The following is a 21319-nucleotide window of genomic DNA, read 5'->3' on the forward strand; positions in this document are numbered from 1 at the left end:
ACCATCATCTAGAGGAGTGATAAAAACATTAGCGGCCTAAAAATCCCCATCTTTTATTATTACTTGAATGAGTTTGCACTTGTGAGGGATCTGAAATTATTAAAAATCTTTATGGACCCGTTTAGCATAGTTCCAATATTGGATCTTTTGTATTTATCCTATCTATTATTATAGATGATATATGGAAATGTGTTGAGAATTGTTAGGGCAATAAACACAACGCAAAATAATAGAGGATATTAATTTAACAATAGAAAATATCACTTACCTTTTACTAGCCATTTTTTACGAAAGAAATTTCCAACTTTTTCTACACATTAAAGGCACGTTTCCAGTAAACACGTGGGTTAGTGAGAGTGATTGTTTGACAATAATTCGTTAAACAATCACCCTCACTAATCAACGTGTTTACTGGAAACGTGTTACTACCTGCAAAATAACGTTATGACTAACAACAAAGCGTGGAGCGGAGAAAAACGGGGATGTTCCATTATTGGAACTGTGGGCATAAACGAGTTAATCATAATTAACTGATAGTGATTCCGAAAATCTGGCGGCATTGATAACACAATATCAGTGCTTTAATCTCTTCCGCAGCCCATTGCTAAGACATGACGTGATTTTGAGCATATTGCTTAAATCTGTAAATAGTAGTTCTAACCAAGGGCAGTAGAATCTAACAGAACCGCTACATCCATTGTTGTGACAACCTGCCCGCAAACTACGTCACACCATTTTCCACGCCCAGCTGTTGTTATGGTCTATGCGTTTGCTGTTTATTTTTAGAGGTTATATCGTAGACGTATTCATACTATTTTTGAAGTTTTATGTTTTTATACGTATTAATGTCTATCATATAACCTCTAAAAACACAGACAGTTACCAGGCGTGGCAAATAGTGTGACGTAGAGTGCGGGCAACCAACCCGTAGTAGACTACAAAAATACAATGGATGTAGCAGTCCTGTTAGATTCTACTGTCCTTGGTTCTAACCACTTTCTCTATATGCAAATGCAAAAAAGATAGGCCAAGCAGAACATCCATTCCTAGAGTTGACGTTGTGCTTATCGCACCAGAGATTACCAATCCAGCTATTCGTTGAATTTAGCAAAGAAATTTACTGATAACTGAAGTCTGTTGGACTTTCCTATATCAGGCTGCTGCTCCGTATGTGATCATAGGTCTAACCACAGTCACATAGTGCCAGTACAGCCTTCAGAGGTAAGACCCCAATTTTTTCCACAAAAACTACAAGTCCACTGGAACAATCTAGCTTTGTGTAAAACTCCCCACAAATATCTATTCCATGAGAAGTTTTTGTCTAGGATTACTCCTCGATATTTGACTTCCTTTGAAAAAGGAATTTTTTCACCTTGAGCAGATTAGTTCATCCAGTTATTGTCTCCTGGTGAAGGGCACAACGATTGTCTTTTGCACAATCATACACAAATGATATCGTCGTCAGCTTTGGTTTGAACCTTTGATTATATATAATATGGATTGAGCTAACTGAATATATCTACTAACAAAAATGTGGCTCAAGGTGAATAGACGCAGATGGAAAGCGATAATGTGAAAGTGTAACAAAGATAGACATAAAACGGTACTAAACAGACGGGCGCATGCGCACAAAAGTGTCAAACCTCTTCCATTTGACGTTTATCGTTTTGTTGTGTCACAGCAAGTCCACCGTTATGTTTAAAAATGTATTGTTTCGTGTGCAAAGTTCGCGATAATACAGTTTCACATTACCTGTAAGTATTATAAATGTTACTTCTAATTGATAGTTTTTTATCTTATAAATTAACGCACGCCCATTATATGTCAGTACGCTTCTATGTCTATCTCGGTTCGATCACCTTGCGCAAGCTATCTCTCTCGTTGACTCAATCCATATTATATATAATCAAAGGTTTGAACGCAATTTTTAATTTTTGATTAAGACTGTACAAATATTTCATTGACCGAGTTTCTCACGAATAAGACATCTATAGTTGAACTGTAGAACTAAACGAAATTAGTAAGGTGATGAACCAATTTGATTTGAATTTGCAACGATAGATGTCGTTTATTGCAAATCTAGAGACTTTAACTTCATTAAACTTGACTACAACCTATACTAATTAAAGCTAATATAATCAACAAAATACCATTTAAATTAGGGTGAACAACATTTTTTTATTTTTCAACTTTTCACGATTGTTATAAAATTAAGACATGTCAACAACTCACTCTGCATAAGAATTGTAGGTATAGTTTTATAATATATATTACATTGTTTATTTTTTTTCCATTTCGGCATGGCTTTAATTAACATATTTATATGTATACATAATTTTGTTCTTATTTTTACATTAGTACAATAAATATTGCTTTTAATAATTCTTGGAATCTTATACAAAAATCTATATATTTATTAATAACAAAAATTAGTTTAAATATAATCTAATAATAAACTACACGGAAGTGCAAACATACAATCATACTTTAAAAAACGTTTATAAGACAATAAAGTTGGAATAATAGAATTTAAAAAAAACGCAATGGGATACAATAATCAACATTATCGTCTTTGTATATTTTTATTTTTTGTACGCTTACCCCTTTCATAATTTTTTCATTTTATTTTTTATTTCTTAGTTTATACCGAAAGCAAATTCTATTTTATTTATTTTTACAACAACAACAATAAAGACCCTCTCTCTCCCGCCCCAAAAACAAAGCGTATCCTCTCGATTAGATTATCGCCTAAAAAACATCTACAACACTACCAACAACTACTACGTCTAGATGATCTCAACAAAATCAATTTTAAAAATCGAGATATTATTTTTTTTAATAGGAATGTGATGGTCAAACTACAACTCTAACAAATTTTTATTATTTTTTTTTTTAGTTCTCCTTTTGCACAAGATTTATGTAAGTATTTTTTTATATCTTTTTTTTCGTTACACAAAGGAGGTTGGCACAGCGCATTAGTTCAAGTCTTTTAACGATTCGAACGATCACGCTACGAAATATATTGCAAGAAGGTATCACTTTTATTCACAAAATTTCCTTAATTTTTTTGTTTTACTTATTTGCGATAGTTTTTTAAACACGAATCATTTTCTTCTTAAAAAAGGATTACTTACGTTGGTGCACCTGGTTGGAAATATCTTAAACCATTTATCTATAAAAAAAAGTTATAATTATTATAATAAACTTTGATAGTAAAACTTCGATATAACGGACTAATACAGGGAAAAGAGTTGTGTTCTGTATTAGTTAGTTTTATTACTACAATCTAACGCTGAATAACAACTAAAACTAGAACTAACACTAGACTAGACAAAACTAGAAAACTAGAGAGAGATTTAGCCGTACGTCTCTCAAGATGGCTAAACCCGAATGTTTCTAGTTCTAGGTCAAGTGTTAGTTCTAGTTTTCCACGAGCACTGTTACTATATAGAACTAATACTATACGTAGAACTAGAATCATTCGGGTTTAGCCGCACGTCTCTAAAGACGGCTAAACCCGAATGATACTAGTTTTTGGTCTAGCGCTGCACAACAATTAAAACTAGAACTAGAACCTTTCTAGTTCTAGGTCTAGTGTTAGTTATAGTTTTACACTAGCACTGTTACTATGTAGAACTAACACTATACCTAGAACTAGAATCATTTGGGTTTAGCCGTACGTCTCTAAAGACGGCTAAACCCGAATGATTCTAGTTCTAGGTATAGTGTTAGTTCTAGTTTTACACTTGCACTGTCACTAGAACTAACATTAGACCTAGGACTAAAAACATTTGGGTTTAGCCGTACGTCTTTTAAGACGGCTAGTTCTAGTTCTAGCGCTGCACAACCATTAAAATTAGAACTAACACTAGACCTAGAACTAGAAACATTTGGATTTAGCCGTCTTTAGAGACAAGGGTCTAATCCCGAATGTTTCTAATTCTAGATCTAGTGTTAATTTTACCTATTGATTCTATCTTTGAACGCTAAACATTTATATTTAAATATACTGATGTATTAAATATACAGGGTGTTTAGAAATTGGCAAGGTATCTCAGTTATTATGTTATTAAATTGCGGTTTTCGCGAACCTGAGCTACTTTTTTGTGAAACATACAATGGCGCAAACCAATTTTTCAGAGCTCTCTTTGTTTTTGATATACAGGGAGTGTTTCAAAATTTACAATTTTCAGACACTCCCTGTTTCTCGGCTATCTGGAAACTTAGTAAAAAAGTAAAAACGGGTTCTAATAGATTTTTTTACGTAGAATCCAATGGTGCATGTAGAATTTTTCTAGTCATCACGGTTTTTGAGTTATAAACATAACTTAAATTTTTTTAAATGGAACCACCTATATTTTATTTTTTTATTGAATTAGAATTTTTTCAAGCTTTTCAAAGATATATAATACTCTATACTTACCTTTATAATTAACCACGAAATTTAATAAAATACATTATTTTATAAGTAGGCTATGATAAATTAAATAATCGCGTTGCTAGGATACAGGAATAAACAAAGAATTTTGAAAATACTATAATATTTTTGCTACTATATTACTTTTATTTAATTGATGACTTATTATGTATCTACTAATTTTTGTTTGCAAAAAACGAAAAATTATTAAAAACTAAAGATAATGCAAATATGGCTTTTGTTCAAAGTTGTTACCATTTTGATGCACACATTGTTCACAAAGTTTAGTAATGCATTTAGAATAGTTATGGGATGTTGCTGTAAATGTAAAAAAGCATCATTACAGCCATTTTTAATTCCAATTTTGTTTAATTCTGGGTACTATACAGGGTGATTTATAACATACGGAGCAGACTAAAAGAGTAGGTACTAGAGGTAAAACTGAAGAGATTTTCTTAATAATGTTTTGTTAAAAACTTAATAGTTACATAGATATCGCATGTTATTTTTTTAAATAATTTGATGTCCATTTTTGAGGTCAGTAAAGAAGAATTAAAATACTTGTCAACGCCATCCTCATTTTTTAAGGAGCTGTAAAACGATTTAAATAAGACGATTTATTATTTCAGTAGTTTTGTTATTTTAGATAATACGTAATTTGTTAAAAGATACCTCGTAGATTACAATTATTGTGCTTAGACCAAGGACAGTAGAATCTAACAGGACTGCTGCATCCATTGTATTTTTGTAGTCCACTACGGGTTGGTTGCCCGCGCTCTACGTCACACTATTTGCCACGCCTGGTAACTGTCTGCGTTTTTAGAGGTTATATGATAGACATTAATACGTCTAAAAACATAAAACTTCAAAAATAATATGAATAAGTCTAGGATATAACCTCTAAAAACACAGCAAACGCATAGACCATAACAACAGCTGGGCGTGGAAAATGGTGTGACGTAGTTTGCGGGCAGGTTGTCACAACAATGGATGTAGCAGTCCTGTTAGATTGTACTGTCCTTGGCTTAGACCAAAGAAATTTGTATATATAGAAGCAGTTGTGAACACCAAAACTTGAAGCCAACGTAACACGCGGTTTGTTTACTAACAACCTTTGTCGAAACCAGTTGAAACAATGAACGTGCACAGATCGGACCAGCGACCGATTATCGCCGAACATTCCCGAATATTATTGCCCCTAAAACAGCGGTTCTCAAACTTATATCCTTGCGTACCACTAAGGCTATTTTAAAAATCAGGTAGTACCACTGAACAAAAAAAAAACAATAATGATAATGCAAATATAAACTGTTTTGCGTACCACTTGAGAACTTCTCGCGTACCATCAGTGGTACGCGTACCATAGTTTGAGAACCACTGCCCTAGAATAAATGATTCGTTTTTCTTCATTTTTATTTATTTATATTTCTTTTGTAAATAATTTGTATGTAGAGCATACTAGTACTTTTAGTTAGATATAAAACTTATCAATCAAAATACTACATACATACTTGTATCATTTACCAAGTATATTGTTTCTACGTCCTCTGATTAATTTAAAAGATTACATTATATTTATTGTGTTTAACACTTTCAAGTCTTATTAAAAAGATAAAAGAAATACAGAAAAAGATACGACGAAAAGATCGTGTCATAACATAACCTAAATTTGACATTAAAAAATGTTGCGTTTTTGTGGATACTCATCTATGTTGTCACGGTTACATGTTTTTACACTCATCACTGGCGCGAGTGATTTCAGAAGGGTGCAAACTTTTCTGATCCATGCATGCATGATTTCAACTTGCATGCCAGTAGATGTTTACGCATGCAATTTAATTTTACTGGCGCGCCAGTTTTTATTGGCGCCACTAAATCTATACCCGTGTAAACTCACTATAAAGCTAAGTTTCCACATGCACGACTTACTGGTGCCAGTTCATTTGCATATGGAAATAGCAAAAAAACCACTGGCGCCAACAAATTGGTGCCTGTAATCATAGCGCCAATAAAGTTGACGCTACTTCTACTTTTTGGCGCCAGTAACAATATTCATAAAGAAAACGTGTAACTATTAACGTGTTCGTTCAACTAAAATGAACAAATCCACTAATAAACCGTTCAAAAAATGGACATCAGAACAAACAGTACTATTTCTAGAAATATATTGTGTTGTTGTATGAACAATATCCTTGTTTGTGAAACCAGAAAAATCCACAATATAAGGACCGACAAGTACGAAATGAAGCTGTTAGAAGGATAGTTAATTATGAAGAAAACAGTTCCTAATTTTGACGAAACCTCGGCAAAAGCAAAAATACGAAGTATACGCAATGCGTATACAATTGAATACCATAAAGTATTTCACCATAAAGCACTTCACATATAAATTTAGAAATTGTGCTTTTTGGCAAACGATACATATATTGCAAGGATGTAGAAGAATCTCCAGAAGCCAAAAATCTTAAAGTTTGCTTGCAGTTTTACGTAAGCTGGAATGGCATCTTTCATATGCGTATGTTGTTTTTGTATTCTAGAGAATACTTGCCTCAACAAAAACATGAAACTCTCTTCAGTCATTCTTAAATGATTAAAAAGTGCTTGCTGATCTTCATGGTATAATTCTCTAATTAAAGTACTAGACGCACCTAGGTTATTTCTACGTGCAATTCACGATCTAACCCAGCAACTATGTATTCGCTTTTTTTTTTATTAATAATGTGTGCAGTTCCAAGGAGCACATTTGGACTACCATATTGATGCTAGCGCGAAGCACATCACTTGCCGCCATTTTTATTACTGTGCCAGTACACAATTATGTGGAAACAACTTCTGGCGCCACTAAACTGGTTTCGTACTGGCGCCAGTAATCCATGCATGTAGAAACTTAGCTTTGGTACATAATTTTTGTGTTATTTTTCAATATACAGGGTCGCTGATATGTATGGAAACCTAAAGTAAGGTAGCTAGCAAAAAGATCTTAAGATACAAAAGTTTTAGTTTTACCTTTTTAAAATCTATTACAATAAAGACAATTTAAGTATACAGGGTCAGTTAAAAAGTTATGACGAAACCAACTTGTGTTTTCTTTAATGGAACACCTATATATTACCCATATTTCGGTTCATCTCGACATTCTAAACAAAATCCATGTAGCAGCACATCATAAACCTAAACTCAACTGTTTTCCAGATATTGAACTTTGAAAATCACTCTTATAAATTGCACAAAAATATATTTGTCGATTATGTTCATAATTCATCAAGGTACCTTTGAAAGTTTTTCATCTCTATAGCAACGTAGTGACATAACACATGTCAAAAATACAAAAATAGTTTAAATAAATTGTGCCCAAAGATAAATTACGTCACTAATTAGATAAATTCGTAAATCTTTAAAAGCTCGATATCTGGAAAACGGTTAGGTTAAAGTCTGATGTGTTACATGAATTTTGTTTAGAATTTCGAGATGAACTGAAATATGGAATAATTAAAAAACGCGTAATTTTGTTTCGTCATAACTTTTTGACTGACCCTGTATACTTAATTTGTCTTTATTGTAATAGGTTTTAAAAAATACTAAAACTTTTGTATCTCAACAATTTTCGCTAGCTATCTTACTTTAGGAGATAACTGACCGTTTCCATACATATCAGCTACCCTGTATATTATTTTGAAAATACAGAGAATATTACAGTACCTACTACACAGTAGTATACAAATACAATGTTGCCACATATTTACGTTTCTTTTAAGTGCTTCCTGTAAACCATACAAAGCATGATACAACATTTTAACATTAACATTTGCGATTCAGAGTCGACGAAGAATGTCGCTACATAAACAGTGTGTTAATTAATTATCATACCCGACGTTATCATTACAAGTATGCAACCAATATCACAGTACTGGTATTGCATTACGCGATTTGCACATTTGGTTGCATACTTGTAATGATGACGTTGACTACGATAATTAATTAACACAGTGTACATCATCCGCCAATTTCTAAACATCCTGTATATAGATAATATTAACAGTATGACTTAAAAATATTTAATCCGTTATATTGAGATTTTATAAGTATTTAATAAATTTTGAATAATTACTTACAGACATATCATATTCGGTGATATACGCCGGTATTTCCAATTGGTCGGGTGACATAACCGAATATAAATATTCGACGCCTTGAAGACTGTGAACTTTTTGTTTAATCGCTGGTGCCATAAACGTAGTGAACCACCACGACATCATTTTAGTCCAAAACGTCGGGTGAATAATGTAGAAGGCCTTTAAATTTTTCTTGTATTTATATGGGAGAATGTTGTAGACTTCGCGCAACCACGAAAACGATGGGTAATTACTACTTGTTGTTAAGGTATGAAAATAGGCGATCACGTAATCACCTTTTACTATTGGGTCAAGTAAAGCTATCAAATATAATAAAGCCTAAAAATGATTAAAATGAAATTATTTCGAGGAGTTAATTTGGAAATGTAACGTACCTTATCTAAGTTAATTTTATTAAAAGGAAACCATTTTCCAATAAAAACAACCACCGGTCTTCCTAACCTATCAACACCACTTTGGTAAAGACAACCAATACCGGAAACTTCTGTTAAATCTTCCGCCTTGGCTCTTCTTAATAAACGTTCGTATCTAGAAAAAATAAGTAAATCATATTCAACATTATGTTCATTTAGGTAATAGATAGTTTTGATCTGATTGCACCCAAAAGATAAAACATTCAGAGTCCGTATTGTTTAGAAACGCGTCGCGTCGAAGGGAGAGACATTATCGGACAAGTATTGTTTAAAGTTGTGGAGGCCGATTTCAAAGTTTACTTGCCGCAACCAACTTCACCCAGTGTTCCGTGGAAAAGGGACCCGCTTTTGTCTGGGAAAGGTACAATAAAGGGATCGATGATGCTTGGTTTAATTGAAAAGTTTTGCATCGTCAGGTATACACGGTACCCTGATTTTGCAAAATTCAACTATCGGAATTATTCCCCGACTATATTAAAGTTCTTTACAACACAGAAAACCTTTTCTGACTGATTTATCCAGATTAAATTTATTAACAATTTTTTTTATTTAAATTTATTTATACCGATTTCAATTTTAACCGGATGGTGATTTAATCGAATTCGACTTTCAAGGATTTATTTTTATTTTATGCGCGTCACTAAAATAAAAAATTCAAATCTGGACACAATGTTTTAGTGACATTTTCTAGATTTATAAATAGGTTTCATTTAATACTCTATGTATTGATTTATATGTTGATTTAAATTAACATTGTTCAATTTAAATGTTTAGAGTTGAGTAACAAAGTTATACTTTATTTATTAGATCATTGACTAATTAAATCAAGATCGCTGGAGGCCGAGATTTAGTAATTAAAATTACATCAACTTCAAATTGGTCATCATATTGTGTGTGTATTGCATGTAATTTCATCATCAACCACGTGTTAAGAAGGAAAGATAACGTTGCGCATTAAGAGCTTGTTAAAGAGGTGATAAAACAAGTCGATTGATAAAACTAAACTTTGTTAATTAAAGTATAAGGTTATTAACATTCGAACTAATTATTTTATGACGTAAAGAAATAACAATGTAATAATGTTTTTGTTGCGAAATAGCATGTTTAAGTTTCTTTATAAGTTTTATACTTGCAAATACGATAAGCTGGGTTGTTGCAACTAATGGGGAAACATTTTCAACATTTTTCTACAATAAATTTCGTTTAAGATGCAATAGTTATTTATGTACCAAGTCAGCAAAATGATGTTTTATCGAACGAGTCTGAATTTAGGAGTCGAGCGAGCGAGATGAGTAACTGGCGAGTTCGATAAAGTGACTTTGCTGACGTGTTGCATACAACATTTTATCGCCAACAGCAAAATTTAAAGATATTGTAACTTACCAGTTATATGACATATGTGACAAACGATTTGTTTTGTTAACATACCTCGTTACACTACATATCAAATGTCGGTAGTATAGTGGAAAGGAAAGTGCCCTTTCAAGTAGGAGGTACATGGTTCAAATTCAGCTCCGTGAAAAAAAGTAAGCCTTTTTTAACGCGTTTATCAAAATTTACGGCACGTAATAGTTGTTTACGTAATCAGTTATGAAAACACTAATTTTTAATTTTAATATATATTTTATATATGAGTTAAACAAAATTAACCGTTTCATAACGTGTTAAGTACAAAACTTGATCTAATTCTGTTGAAAAAGCAATTTTTGTTCAAAAGTTGACTTATTCTATTAGTCAATTTGTAGTTAGGTAATGGAATTTATTACATCACTAGTGATGTAATGATATCATTACATCGCTAGTTATAAAAATGTGACACGTTTAAAATATAACGTCAGAAAGACATGTAAAATTTAATTTTCACAATGAAATTAGGTAAAGTACCTTTCGTAATTCGCGACTGTAATGAAAGCTATTACAGTACTCAAACGGGTGCTGTAATGAGACTCCTTACAGCATCGGATGCTTTAATGAGATTTTAGTAACATTTTATGAACCAATTCAAGTTGGTGACATTGGGTCATTAATTTTTCTAGTTGTCAATGTGACAATTTTTGTCTATGGATGTTTAAACACGTTCTTAGCATCGAATACAAGGTCCACAATGATGAGGACATTGAACTCTGAGCAATTTCTCGTATTTTGGGAGGTGTACATGAAACATTTTTTTCATGTGAATACATTTTGTGTTTTGACATTTCTAATTGTCAATTCAAATTTCTATTTTCAAGTGTTACGGTGTTACCAACTACTACATACCTATTTCCCTACATTGTCAAAATTTATTTTATTTTTGTTAAAAAAAAAAGCGGAGAACGCTCATTCGTTAAAAAACTCGTGGCTTGGCCACTCGTTTTTAAACTTGAATTCGTGCATTTCAAGCGTGTCTTACGCAATTAGTTTTTTAATATACTATTATCTGCCGCTAAATGCACAGTTTATTAGACAGTAGCACAAAGTGTCACTTTACTGCCGCAAATGGATAGCATAATGTATGCTTTTGCTGCCGGTTGGCGATAAAAATATATTTAAAATTTCCTTTGTCCCACAATAAATTGCAATATGTCAATATAATTTGGCATTACAGTAAAACCTGAAGTTTACAGTAAAATCTAGTGTTAGTTCTAGTTTTAATTGTTATGCAGCACTAGACCAAGAACTAGAATCATTCGGGTATAACCGTCTTAAGAGACGTACGACTAAAGACAAATATTTCAAATTTTTCTAAAACGTCTAATATTAGTTCTAGTGACAGTGCAAGTGTAAAACTAGAACTAACACTATACCTAGAACTAGAATCTAGTAGAGACGTGCGGCGATATTGGTCATCATATAGTGTGTATAATTTCATCATCAACCAAGTGTTAAGAAGGAAAGATAATGTTGCACATTAAGAGTTTGTTAAAGAGGTGATAAAAGAAGTCGATTGATAAAACTAGACTTTGTTAAAGTATAAGGTTATTAACATTCGAACTAATTATTTTATAACGTAAAGAAATGACAACATTGTAATAATGCTTTTGTTGCGAATCTTGCGAAATAGCATGTTTAAGTTACTTTATAAGTTTCATACTTGTAAACACGATAATCTGGGTTGTTGCAACTAATGAGGAAAGTCCCAAATAATACACACAATGGCTATGATAAAGAATTTTTTGGTCTTTTTAGTTAGAGTTAATTTTTATGCCATCATATATTACCATCAAAGCTGCATCGATTAAATTTATTTTCAGCAATACAGTTTCACTATTCCAGAACCGTACTCATCTTAATTTTTTTAACAGGAACTCTATATATCTTTTTACATATACTGATTAGCTATCTTAAATGCTACAACTTCATGCAAAGTTGCCAAGTTATTCATTATTTTGTTTATTCATTTATCAGCAATATTATTAAATATTCAAGATTGCAATTTGGCATATCCGTTTATCGATATGGGTCGACAGGGTGTTTACCAGATGCGATTAATTTACGCAATATTTGTATAACCATAACTTTGTTATTTTAAATGGTACAGCCTGTATTTTTCTAAGACTTCGGAAGGCTTTATTAATTTTACCTATCATTTTTGTTAAGCATATGGTATTTCTAATACGTGTATATTTTGAGATATTAGACTGTTTCAAAAATGTCGACATAAACGTGATTTTTCCACAATAAATAGGCTATGAAATTCACAAACAACAATTTTAAACATATGTAAGTAATTTTTTTAGTCGTATATACATATAAACCACCTCTTCTCAGTGTTAATTTGTTTTATTTTTATAAAATTAAAACATTATTTCTTCGACGTTTCGAGCTTTATATTGCTCATTATCAAGAAATTATCATCTAAAATTAAATTAAAACATCAAATCCTCTTAGCACAATCTTACATTTTAAATTATATTCTAATAATATCACGTATCGGTGACTGCAACTACTTGAGCAGTCACTAACTGACTAGCGTCGAAGAAATAATGTTTTAATTTTATAAAAAATAAAACAAATTAACACTGAGAAGAGGTGGTTTATATATACGACTAAAAAAATTGAATCTCGGTAAAACAAAAATTTTATATACCGTATTTTCTCGAATCTAATCCGCACCCTTTTTACAAATTTTGTATGCTCTAAAATCAAATGCGGATTACAATCGGATGTGGATTACATTGGAAAACCAACTTTTTTTACCATCATTACATTTTTAAAATCGAGGTGCGGATTAGATTCGAGTGCGGATAAGATTCGAGAAAGTACGGTATGTAAGTAAGTTTATTTCGTATAAGATGAAAAAGTATGGATTGGTGCATTAATAGCATTAAGAAAACAATTAAATGTTAAGTAACAATAAATAAAAAAACAAATTTAAGTAACTGTTCAATACAGCAGTCTTTGTTGTTGAACGCAAATTTGAATTCGTCTAAGAAACGAATCAATAGCGTTCTGCAGCATGTTTACGTTTATTGTGCGTTACTACGTTTATTGGTATAGTGTTAGTTCAATTATAGTAACAGTGCTAGTGTAAAACTACCACTAACACTAGACCTAGAACTAGAAATATTCGGGTTTAGCAGTCTTTCGAGACGTGCGGCTAAAACCAAATGATTCTAAACCTAACTACCTAACTACATAGTAACAGTGCTAGTGTAAAACTAGATCTAACACTAGACCTAGAATTAGAATCATTTGGATTTAGCCACACGTCTCTAAAGACGGCTAAAGCCGAATGATTCTAGTTCTAGGTATAGTGTTAGTTCTAGTTTTACACTTGCACTGCCACTAGAACTAACATTAGACCTAGAACTAGAAACTTTGGGTTTAGCCGTCTTTAGAGACGTGCGGCTAAACTCAAATGATTCTAGTTCTAGGTATAGTGTTAGTTCTAGTTTTACACTGGCACTGCTACTATATAGAACTAACACTATACCTAGAACTAGAATCATTTGAGTTTAGCCGCACGTCTCTAAAGACGGCTAAACCCAAAGTTTCTAGGTTCTAGTTCTAGGTATAGTGTTAGTTCTATATAGTAGCAGTGCCAGTGTAAAACTAGAACTAACACTAGACCTAGAACTAGAATCATTTGGGTTTAGCCGTATGTCTCTAAAGACGGCTAAACCCAAATGTTTCTACTTCTAGGTTTTATGTTAGTTCTAGTGACAATGCAAGTGTAAAACTAGAACTTAACACTATACCTAGAACTAGAATCATTCGGGTTTAGCAGTCTTTAGAGACGTGCGGCTAAACCGAAATGATTCTAAACCAAACTATCTAACTACATAGTTACAGTGCTAGTGTAAAACTAGAACTAACACTATACCTAGAACTAGAATCATTCGGGTTTAGCACTCTTTAGAGACGTGCGGCTAAAGCCAAATGATTCTAAACCTAACTACATAGTGACAGTGCTAGTGTAAAACTAGATCTAACACTAGACCTAGAATTAGAATCATTTGGATTTAGCCACACGTCTCTAAAGACGGCTAAAGCCGAATGATTCTAGTTCTAGGTATAGTGTTAGTCCTAGTTTTACACTTGCACTGTCACTAGAACTAACATTAGACCTAGAACTAGAAACTTTGGGTTTAGCCGTCTTTAGAGACGTGCGGCTAAACTCAGATGATTCTAGTTCTAGGTATAGTGTTAGTTCTATATAGTAGCAGTGCCAGTGTAAAACTAGAACTAACACTAGACCTAGAACTAGAAACGTTCGGGTTTAGCCGTCTAGTGTTAGTTCTAGTTTTAATTGTTATTCAGCGGTAGATTGTTGTATATTTTTATTGAAGTAGTTGAAAGGTTAAATATACGTATTACATTATTTACTAGAATCATTTGGGTTTAGCGGTCTTTAAACAAGTGCGTTAAACACTTGTGCTTTAAACAAACTCGAATGTTTTTGGTTCTAGATATAGTGTTAGTTGTAGTTTTACACTAGCACTGTTACTATGTAGAACTAACACTATACCTGGAACTAGAATCATTTGAGTTTAGCCGCACATCTCTTAAAACGGAAACTCAGAGTTATCATAAGGACGTCACCTTTTCAAAGCAAAACTTTTCCTTTAAAAACCTCCTCTTGATAAATTTAACCAATAGGTAATTACCATGGTTACAGCGGTTTTAAACGCTCTTATTGGCTAAGAGCGCCAACTTATCTATCGGATAAATTTAACAAGAGGTGGTAAAAGTGGGCCTAAGCCATGTTGCATTTCATGTGGGTCAGTGCAAGTGCATAGTAGTTTCGTAACTATGGTTACTGCATTCATATATTGCGAGTTACATGAAATTCCCCGTATATGAAATGAAGTAGATAGAAGTATGATTCCCCAGTTATCTTTAATAATCAACCCAACCTAAATTTTTATTACACATTAATTAAAAAAAATATATCAAAAAATTAAAAGAATGCTTACAATACTTCTAAATTATTCTTATCCAACATCATCAAATTTTTGCGATAATAAAATTTTTCATTAAATTCTTAGAATCTTTTTTCAACAATTAACTAAAAAAATACAGTTTAATCAAACAATAATTTCACATAAAAGAGGAATCATAAAATCTTGAGTTAGTAAATCTTAGTTACTCTACAAACCTACTTTAAACACAGCAATAAGTATAAACCGAAACGTCGTATAAACCTTATGTTGCAACGCAAAACGACGACTTATTACATATTTCTTTCTTTTTCTTTAAATGTAAATAAACGTCAAAACGTGCCTTTTTGAACAATGCGGTTTTTTCTTATCAAAAATAAATGTGCGCCACCAGGTAGTCATAAAATAACGCACCCGTGTCCTCTAGATAATAATATATTCATCTGCAACGCGTTAATGCGACAAATTTATCAAAAAAAGTGTTTAAATATCAGTTATTTTTACTCAAACATGGTTTGAATTGCGTAGAAAATCTATTTCCGAACCGAAACGAGCCTATTTTTAGGACAGAAACGCTTACGGAAGCGAAACGTAAACCGACTCAATACTCCGATTTCGTGAGAAACGCGAAAAATTAATCATTGGATCGGAGAGAAAAGAAAGTTTTATATGCAACAAGATCTTTTTATATCTTTTTCCCATCCTACTTTTTACAATAAAAAAAATCAATAAAAAAATATAAACGTACCGATCTTCATCAACAGTTTCTGCTATACCAAGCAATCTGTACAAATTAAAAATGCTGTACTCGTCGTTTTCGGCTTCTTCGTTTAAATTTTCAGTTCTATCATCGACGATTTCCACGACGTCATGAACGACGACCGATTCCATTTTATTTTAATTCTTATTAACGAAATATGTATTGAAATTTGTAATATAAGAAACGATCGAAAATATGCAACGAACTACTTTCGTTAAAGCGCGGAAACCAACTGACTGAAAACGTTTCGCGTCTGTATACGATTTTGAATTGAAGTAGCAACGCTGCCGCCACACTACTAACACTATTTGCTGACGCCGCTACTGCTTCGTTATTGTTTTAATTAATCGTGGTGGGGCGAGAAATATACAGTCATCATAAATTTTTACTAATTCATTTCGCAAAAAGATTTATTGATGCACAATTTCTTGTTTAATCAATATTATATTATTAATTAAAATCTCTACCACAAATACGTTTCTTCTAAAGAGTATCGTGGTGATAGTTCTAGTTTTAGTGCAACAAAAATATGCAACATAGTAATATTTTATGATAACTAGCACTACCCACCACTGTCACTAGAACTAACATTAGACATAGAACTAGAAACATTCGGGTTTAGCCGCACGTCTCTCAAGACGGCTAAACCCGAATGATTCTAGTTCTAGGTCTTGTGTTAGTTCTAGTGATAATGCTAGTGTAAAACTAGAACTAACACAAGACCTAGAACTAGAAACATTCGGGTTTAGCCGTCTTTCAAGACGTGCGGCTAAACCCGAATGATTCTATTTCTAGGTCTTGTGTTAGTTCTAGTGATAATTTTGGTGTAAAACTAGAACTAACACAAGACCTAGAATCATTCGGGTTTAGCCGTCTTTCAAGACGTGCTGCTAAACCCGAATGATTCTAGTTCTAGGTTTTATGTTAGTTCTAATGATAGTGATTCTAAAGAAACATTCGGATTTAGCCACACATCTCTCAAGACGGCTAAACTTGAATGATTTTAATTCTAGGCCTTGTTTAGTTTTAGTGATAGTGCTTAATCAGTCTCAAACTACAATGAAAAGTTTAATTATTAAGTTATTTATAAAAATTATTCATAATCAAATACTACCTCCGTTCCAAAATAAGTGTCCGATTTGTATATTTTATTTGTTCCAAAATAGGTGTCAACTTTAAAAAAAAGTGAAATATAAGTACTACTCTATTTCAATTTATGAACAGAACTGTATTAAATTATAATTGAACCAAATTTTTTATAGTATAATTTAAATAAAAATTATAAACTATTTAATGCCATCCGTGCAGTTTCAACAGCTTCTTTTGAACAAATTACATTTCATTGTAATTGTCCAGAAAAACCGTAATTTTTCTTTGTCTGTATGAGGGATGTTGTAATTGTTACCTCCTTTATGAAGCACGGAGGACTTAATACATTTCTGCAGTGTCATAAAAACATTGTCTAATTTATATGCAGGTGTATCATTCCATGCCTTCAAAACAGCAGCAATTAATTCATCTATATATTATGCATCGAGCTTTTATGTTGTATAGACTGAATTGCATTAAGAAAGCCTAAATCAACAACATTAATGTCAGGGCTGTGTAGTGGCTGACAAATCAAACTAATATTCCATCCATCAGCTGTTCCGGCCCGAATTACTTCACCATCATCTATACTACAGGGTGTTTTTTTAAGCCAGATAGAACTTACGAAAGGGTTAACTGTTAAACGAACTGTTATACTGCGCTCACTTTTTGATATTTATGACCAGTATACTATGGCAAATCATCATAAACAGATTGACGCTTGAACAACGCTACCAAATTAACCAGATTTACTTTGAAAATCAGTAATCAATTCGCACAACATATAGACGACTTCGTAATTTGTATGGCGCACATAATCGTCCATCTGAGCAAGTCATCCGTCGAACTGTGGATAGATTTCATACCACATGCTCTCTAAATGATGCAATAACACCAACACGCCGAAGGAATGTGCGTACTGAAGAAAATCTCGCCACTGTTAACGAAAATGTGGAAGAAGATCCAAGTTTATCGATTCATTGTCGGTCGCAGGAATTGGGGCTGTCCGTCCAGTACGTGGAAAATTTTACGCAATGATTTTGGACCACACCCGTTTAAGATCCAGCTGGTGGAGGAATTAAAGCCACGAGACCATCATATGCGTCGTTCTTTCGCCGATTGGGCTCTAGAGCAGTTGGAAACTGATCCGATGTTTTATCGCAAAATTGTGTTCAGCGATTAGGTTGATTTTTGGTTTAATGGGTTTGTTAATAAACAAAATTACTGCATATGGAGTGAAATCAATCCACAACAGACCCTACAGACTCCATTACATGCAGAAAAATGCACAGTTTGGTGTGATTCGCACGCTGGTGGCATCATTGTACCCAAAATTGAACGTCCAGAATGCGCTTCGTCAAGAACAGCCGCGGTGCCCCTATGCCCGAAATGCATTATGCCCATTATCTTTAGAATAAAAACATCTTTTGGATTAAAATTTAATTTTTGTGTTCTTTTTTCAATTTAAAGTTCTATTGGGCTTAAAAAAACACCCAGTACAATGTGGTCGAGCATTATCTTGTTGAATTTTGATGGGCATCTTTTTTCCAACCCTTCGGCCACTTTTCTTTTATAGCAGGAATAACTATTTTGGTAATCATGCCCACATAAATTACGTTACATTAATGACGAGTAACTTCAACAGGTGTTGTTACTAATCTTTTACTCTTACATGTTCAATGAGGTGTTTTTTTTTTTCTCATTTTTCATCAATATGAACAAACTCTAACATTTCTTGAAAATATAGGCTAGGTTCTTGTAACATCTAATCGACGCTTCTTATTGTCATCGGTCAAAACAGGTTTCAATGTACTTGAAACTCTCTTTATGACTCCTTCCTTCAAAATTCTGTGCGCTGTTGGCAATAACTCGTTAATATTGTTACAAAGACTGCGAATGGTTGATCTTTGTGCTATGGAAACTTCCGAGATTTACTTCTTTATACCTTCTCTGTCTTTACGTTTCCTCCCAGAATTTCCTTTTTTCTTTGAGTCGACGTTAGCTGTACAAGATCCAACATTATAATCCTGTTTTGCTGTATTCCAAATTCGGTTTATTGTCCGCGTACAAACGTTGAATTTGGTGCTGCACTGCTTAATTGCACCGTGCTTACGTTTTTCAGCAGATATTGTAAGACACCTTGTCGCTGCTCGTTGCTTAAATTACGTTTTTTCAACACTCCTTTATAATTTCGTATAGTTTCTGACATGATTTTTTTCAATTTTTATACTTGGCGGAGAATATACACTACTCTCCAAAATCATCGCACCACCTAAATTATGTATGTTTTTTTTTTTTTAATCAACGTATGGATTTTGATGATTCTTTCTTCACGGTATAGGTTGATTTTTAAGGAAGAAATGTGTTTATGGTTTCTGACAATTGTCAACGTTTTACCCATATACGGGGTGTAAAAAGAAATTTATGTTTTTTCTTCTAATTTTGCAACACCCTGTGGAATTTATCAGAAAGAACCGCTACATTCCATTTACATTACGTTAGAATGGCAACCCTTCTCTACATGTTCGTTCAAGAATCATCTCGATATCTCTTTTATCAAGGAAGATACACATTTTTTAAGTTTGACTTAATTTTGTTGAAATATAGTCCTTACTAATGAAACAAGCAGGCTATGAAATATCAAACAGTTTGGCAGAAGTGCTTGTCAATTTTATTTACGCATTTAGCAAGTTGCTGCTTTGGGTTATTAAGTGTTTATTTGACATGGACCGTATTTCAAGACATTTAAACTGCGATGAGTGTGTTGAGGCAGTTACTTTAGCCAATGAAGGAATAAGTTATCGTGAAATAGGCTTGATATTAGGAGTTTCTCATACAACAATATCACGTGCCGTTCAACGATTTCAAGACACATATGATCATACAAGACGACCTGGACAAGGAAGAAGGAGAGTCACAACACTACACCAAGATCGTTTTATTAGACTTCGCGCTTTAAGGGAACGTTTTGTTACAATGAGAAACTTACAGATACAAGTAGCAGATGTTCATAATATTCGAATTAGTACTAACACTGTACAAAGGCGTCTCGCCGAAGGTGATTTACATGCAAGGATTCCTGCCAGAGCACCAAATTTAAACGCAAATCATCGTAGAAGGAGATTGCAATTTGCCAGAGAACATCTTGACTGAAATGCTGATGACTGGGAACAAGTACTGTTCACAGATGAATCAAGGTTTTGTTTATACAGCTCAGATAGACGTTTAAGAGTAATTCGACGGCCCAATGAACGCTATGCACAGTGCAACATACGACCGACAACTTTATTTAACCCTTTTTAGGGCAGAGGTGATATTTTTACCACCATAATTTTTTTAAGTTTTTTATAAGAAAATAATCAAATTTAATTTTCTTTTGTAAGTTGACAACTTATTTAGTGATCTGTCAATAATATGACGTGAAGAAATGCATAACTGTCATAACATTGTTTTTTTGCTGTCACCTGTTGAATGTTCAAAAATAGTGTTTTTTCGTACCAAATTTTGTATAACGGTCTATTTTGTAGATCTTCGAGATTTTGAGGTAAGTTTTATTATTTACATGTTATATTGGATTTGTCCTAAGTATTTTGACACATATTTTTATCTTTGGGTATCCTGGTTTTTCAAATAAATTGCTTTTTGTGGTGGGAAGCATATTCCCTCTGCCTGCGAGTGGCTGCTATATTTTTTGCTTTGCTTTGGCAGATGAGTGCAAAAAGTGGCTTAGACAAAGGTTTATCAGAATTCGAAATAGAGCATGCGCTTGAAGAGCTTTTTGGGTTGCCTGATGACCCAGAAGTGTCTGACGATAACCTGGAAGCCGAAGAGGAAGAAGCTCCGTACAGCACCGCTCGGCTTCAAAAAATACTGGAAAATCCCGATGATCCGTCAATGTCTCCGCACCTCCTGCATAATCAGACCAGCCTACAATCATCAGAAATTATGGATACTGAAGCCATTCCACCAGCTGATTTACAAAGTGAAGACCTGTTCGTGTATGTAAGTCAACAAATTGAAAATAGTAGCTCAATTACTGTAAGGCCGGCTAGGCGGTTGACGCGATCTCGATATTCAACTTCCGAACTCAGTACCTCACCTGACGACACTGATGATTCTGATCTCGAAGAAGAGACATGGAAAAA

The 21319-nt window shown here is 33.2% G+C and overlaps 1 protein-coding gene across 1 annotated transcript in view; it reads right to left on the reverse strand.

Moving 5' to 3' along the window:
- Positions 1-2158: 2158 nt before the first annotated feature.
- The window catches only part of LOC111420570 (ganglioside induced differentiation associated protein 2), a 62065-nt gene continuing 42904 nt past the window's right edge, over positions 2159-21319 (reverse strand). Inside the window, exons 9-11 of the mRNA XM_023053588.2 lie at positions 8925-9078; positions 8530-8868; positions 2159-3172 (exon numbers count right to left, since the gene is read on the reverse strand). Coding sequence (XP_022909356.2) covers positions 3131-3172; positions 8530-8868; positions 8925-9078 — 535 coding nt within the window. The 3' untranslated portion in view covers positions 2159-3130. The remainder of the gene's footprint in view (positions 3173-8529; positions 8869-8924; positions 9079-21319) is intronic.

This window comes from Onthophagus taurus, chromosome 3 (assembly GCF_036711975.1).
Source record: "Onthophagus taurus isolate NC chromosome 3, IU_Otau_3.0, whole genome shotgun sequence".
Taxonomy (NCBI): domain Eukaryota; kingdom Metazoa; phylum Arthropoda; class Insecta; order Coleoptera; family Scarabaeidae; genus Onthophagus; species Onthophagus taurus.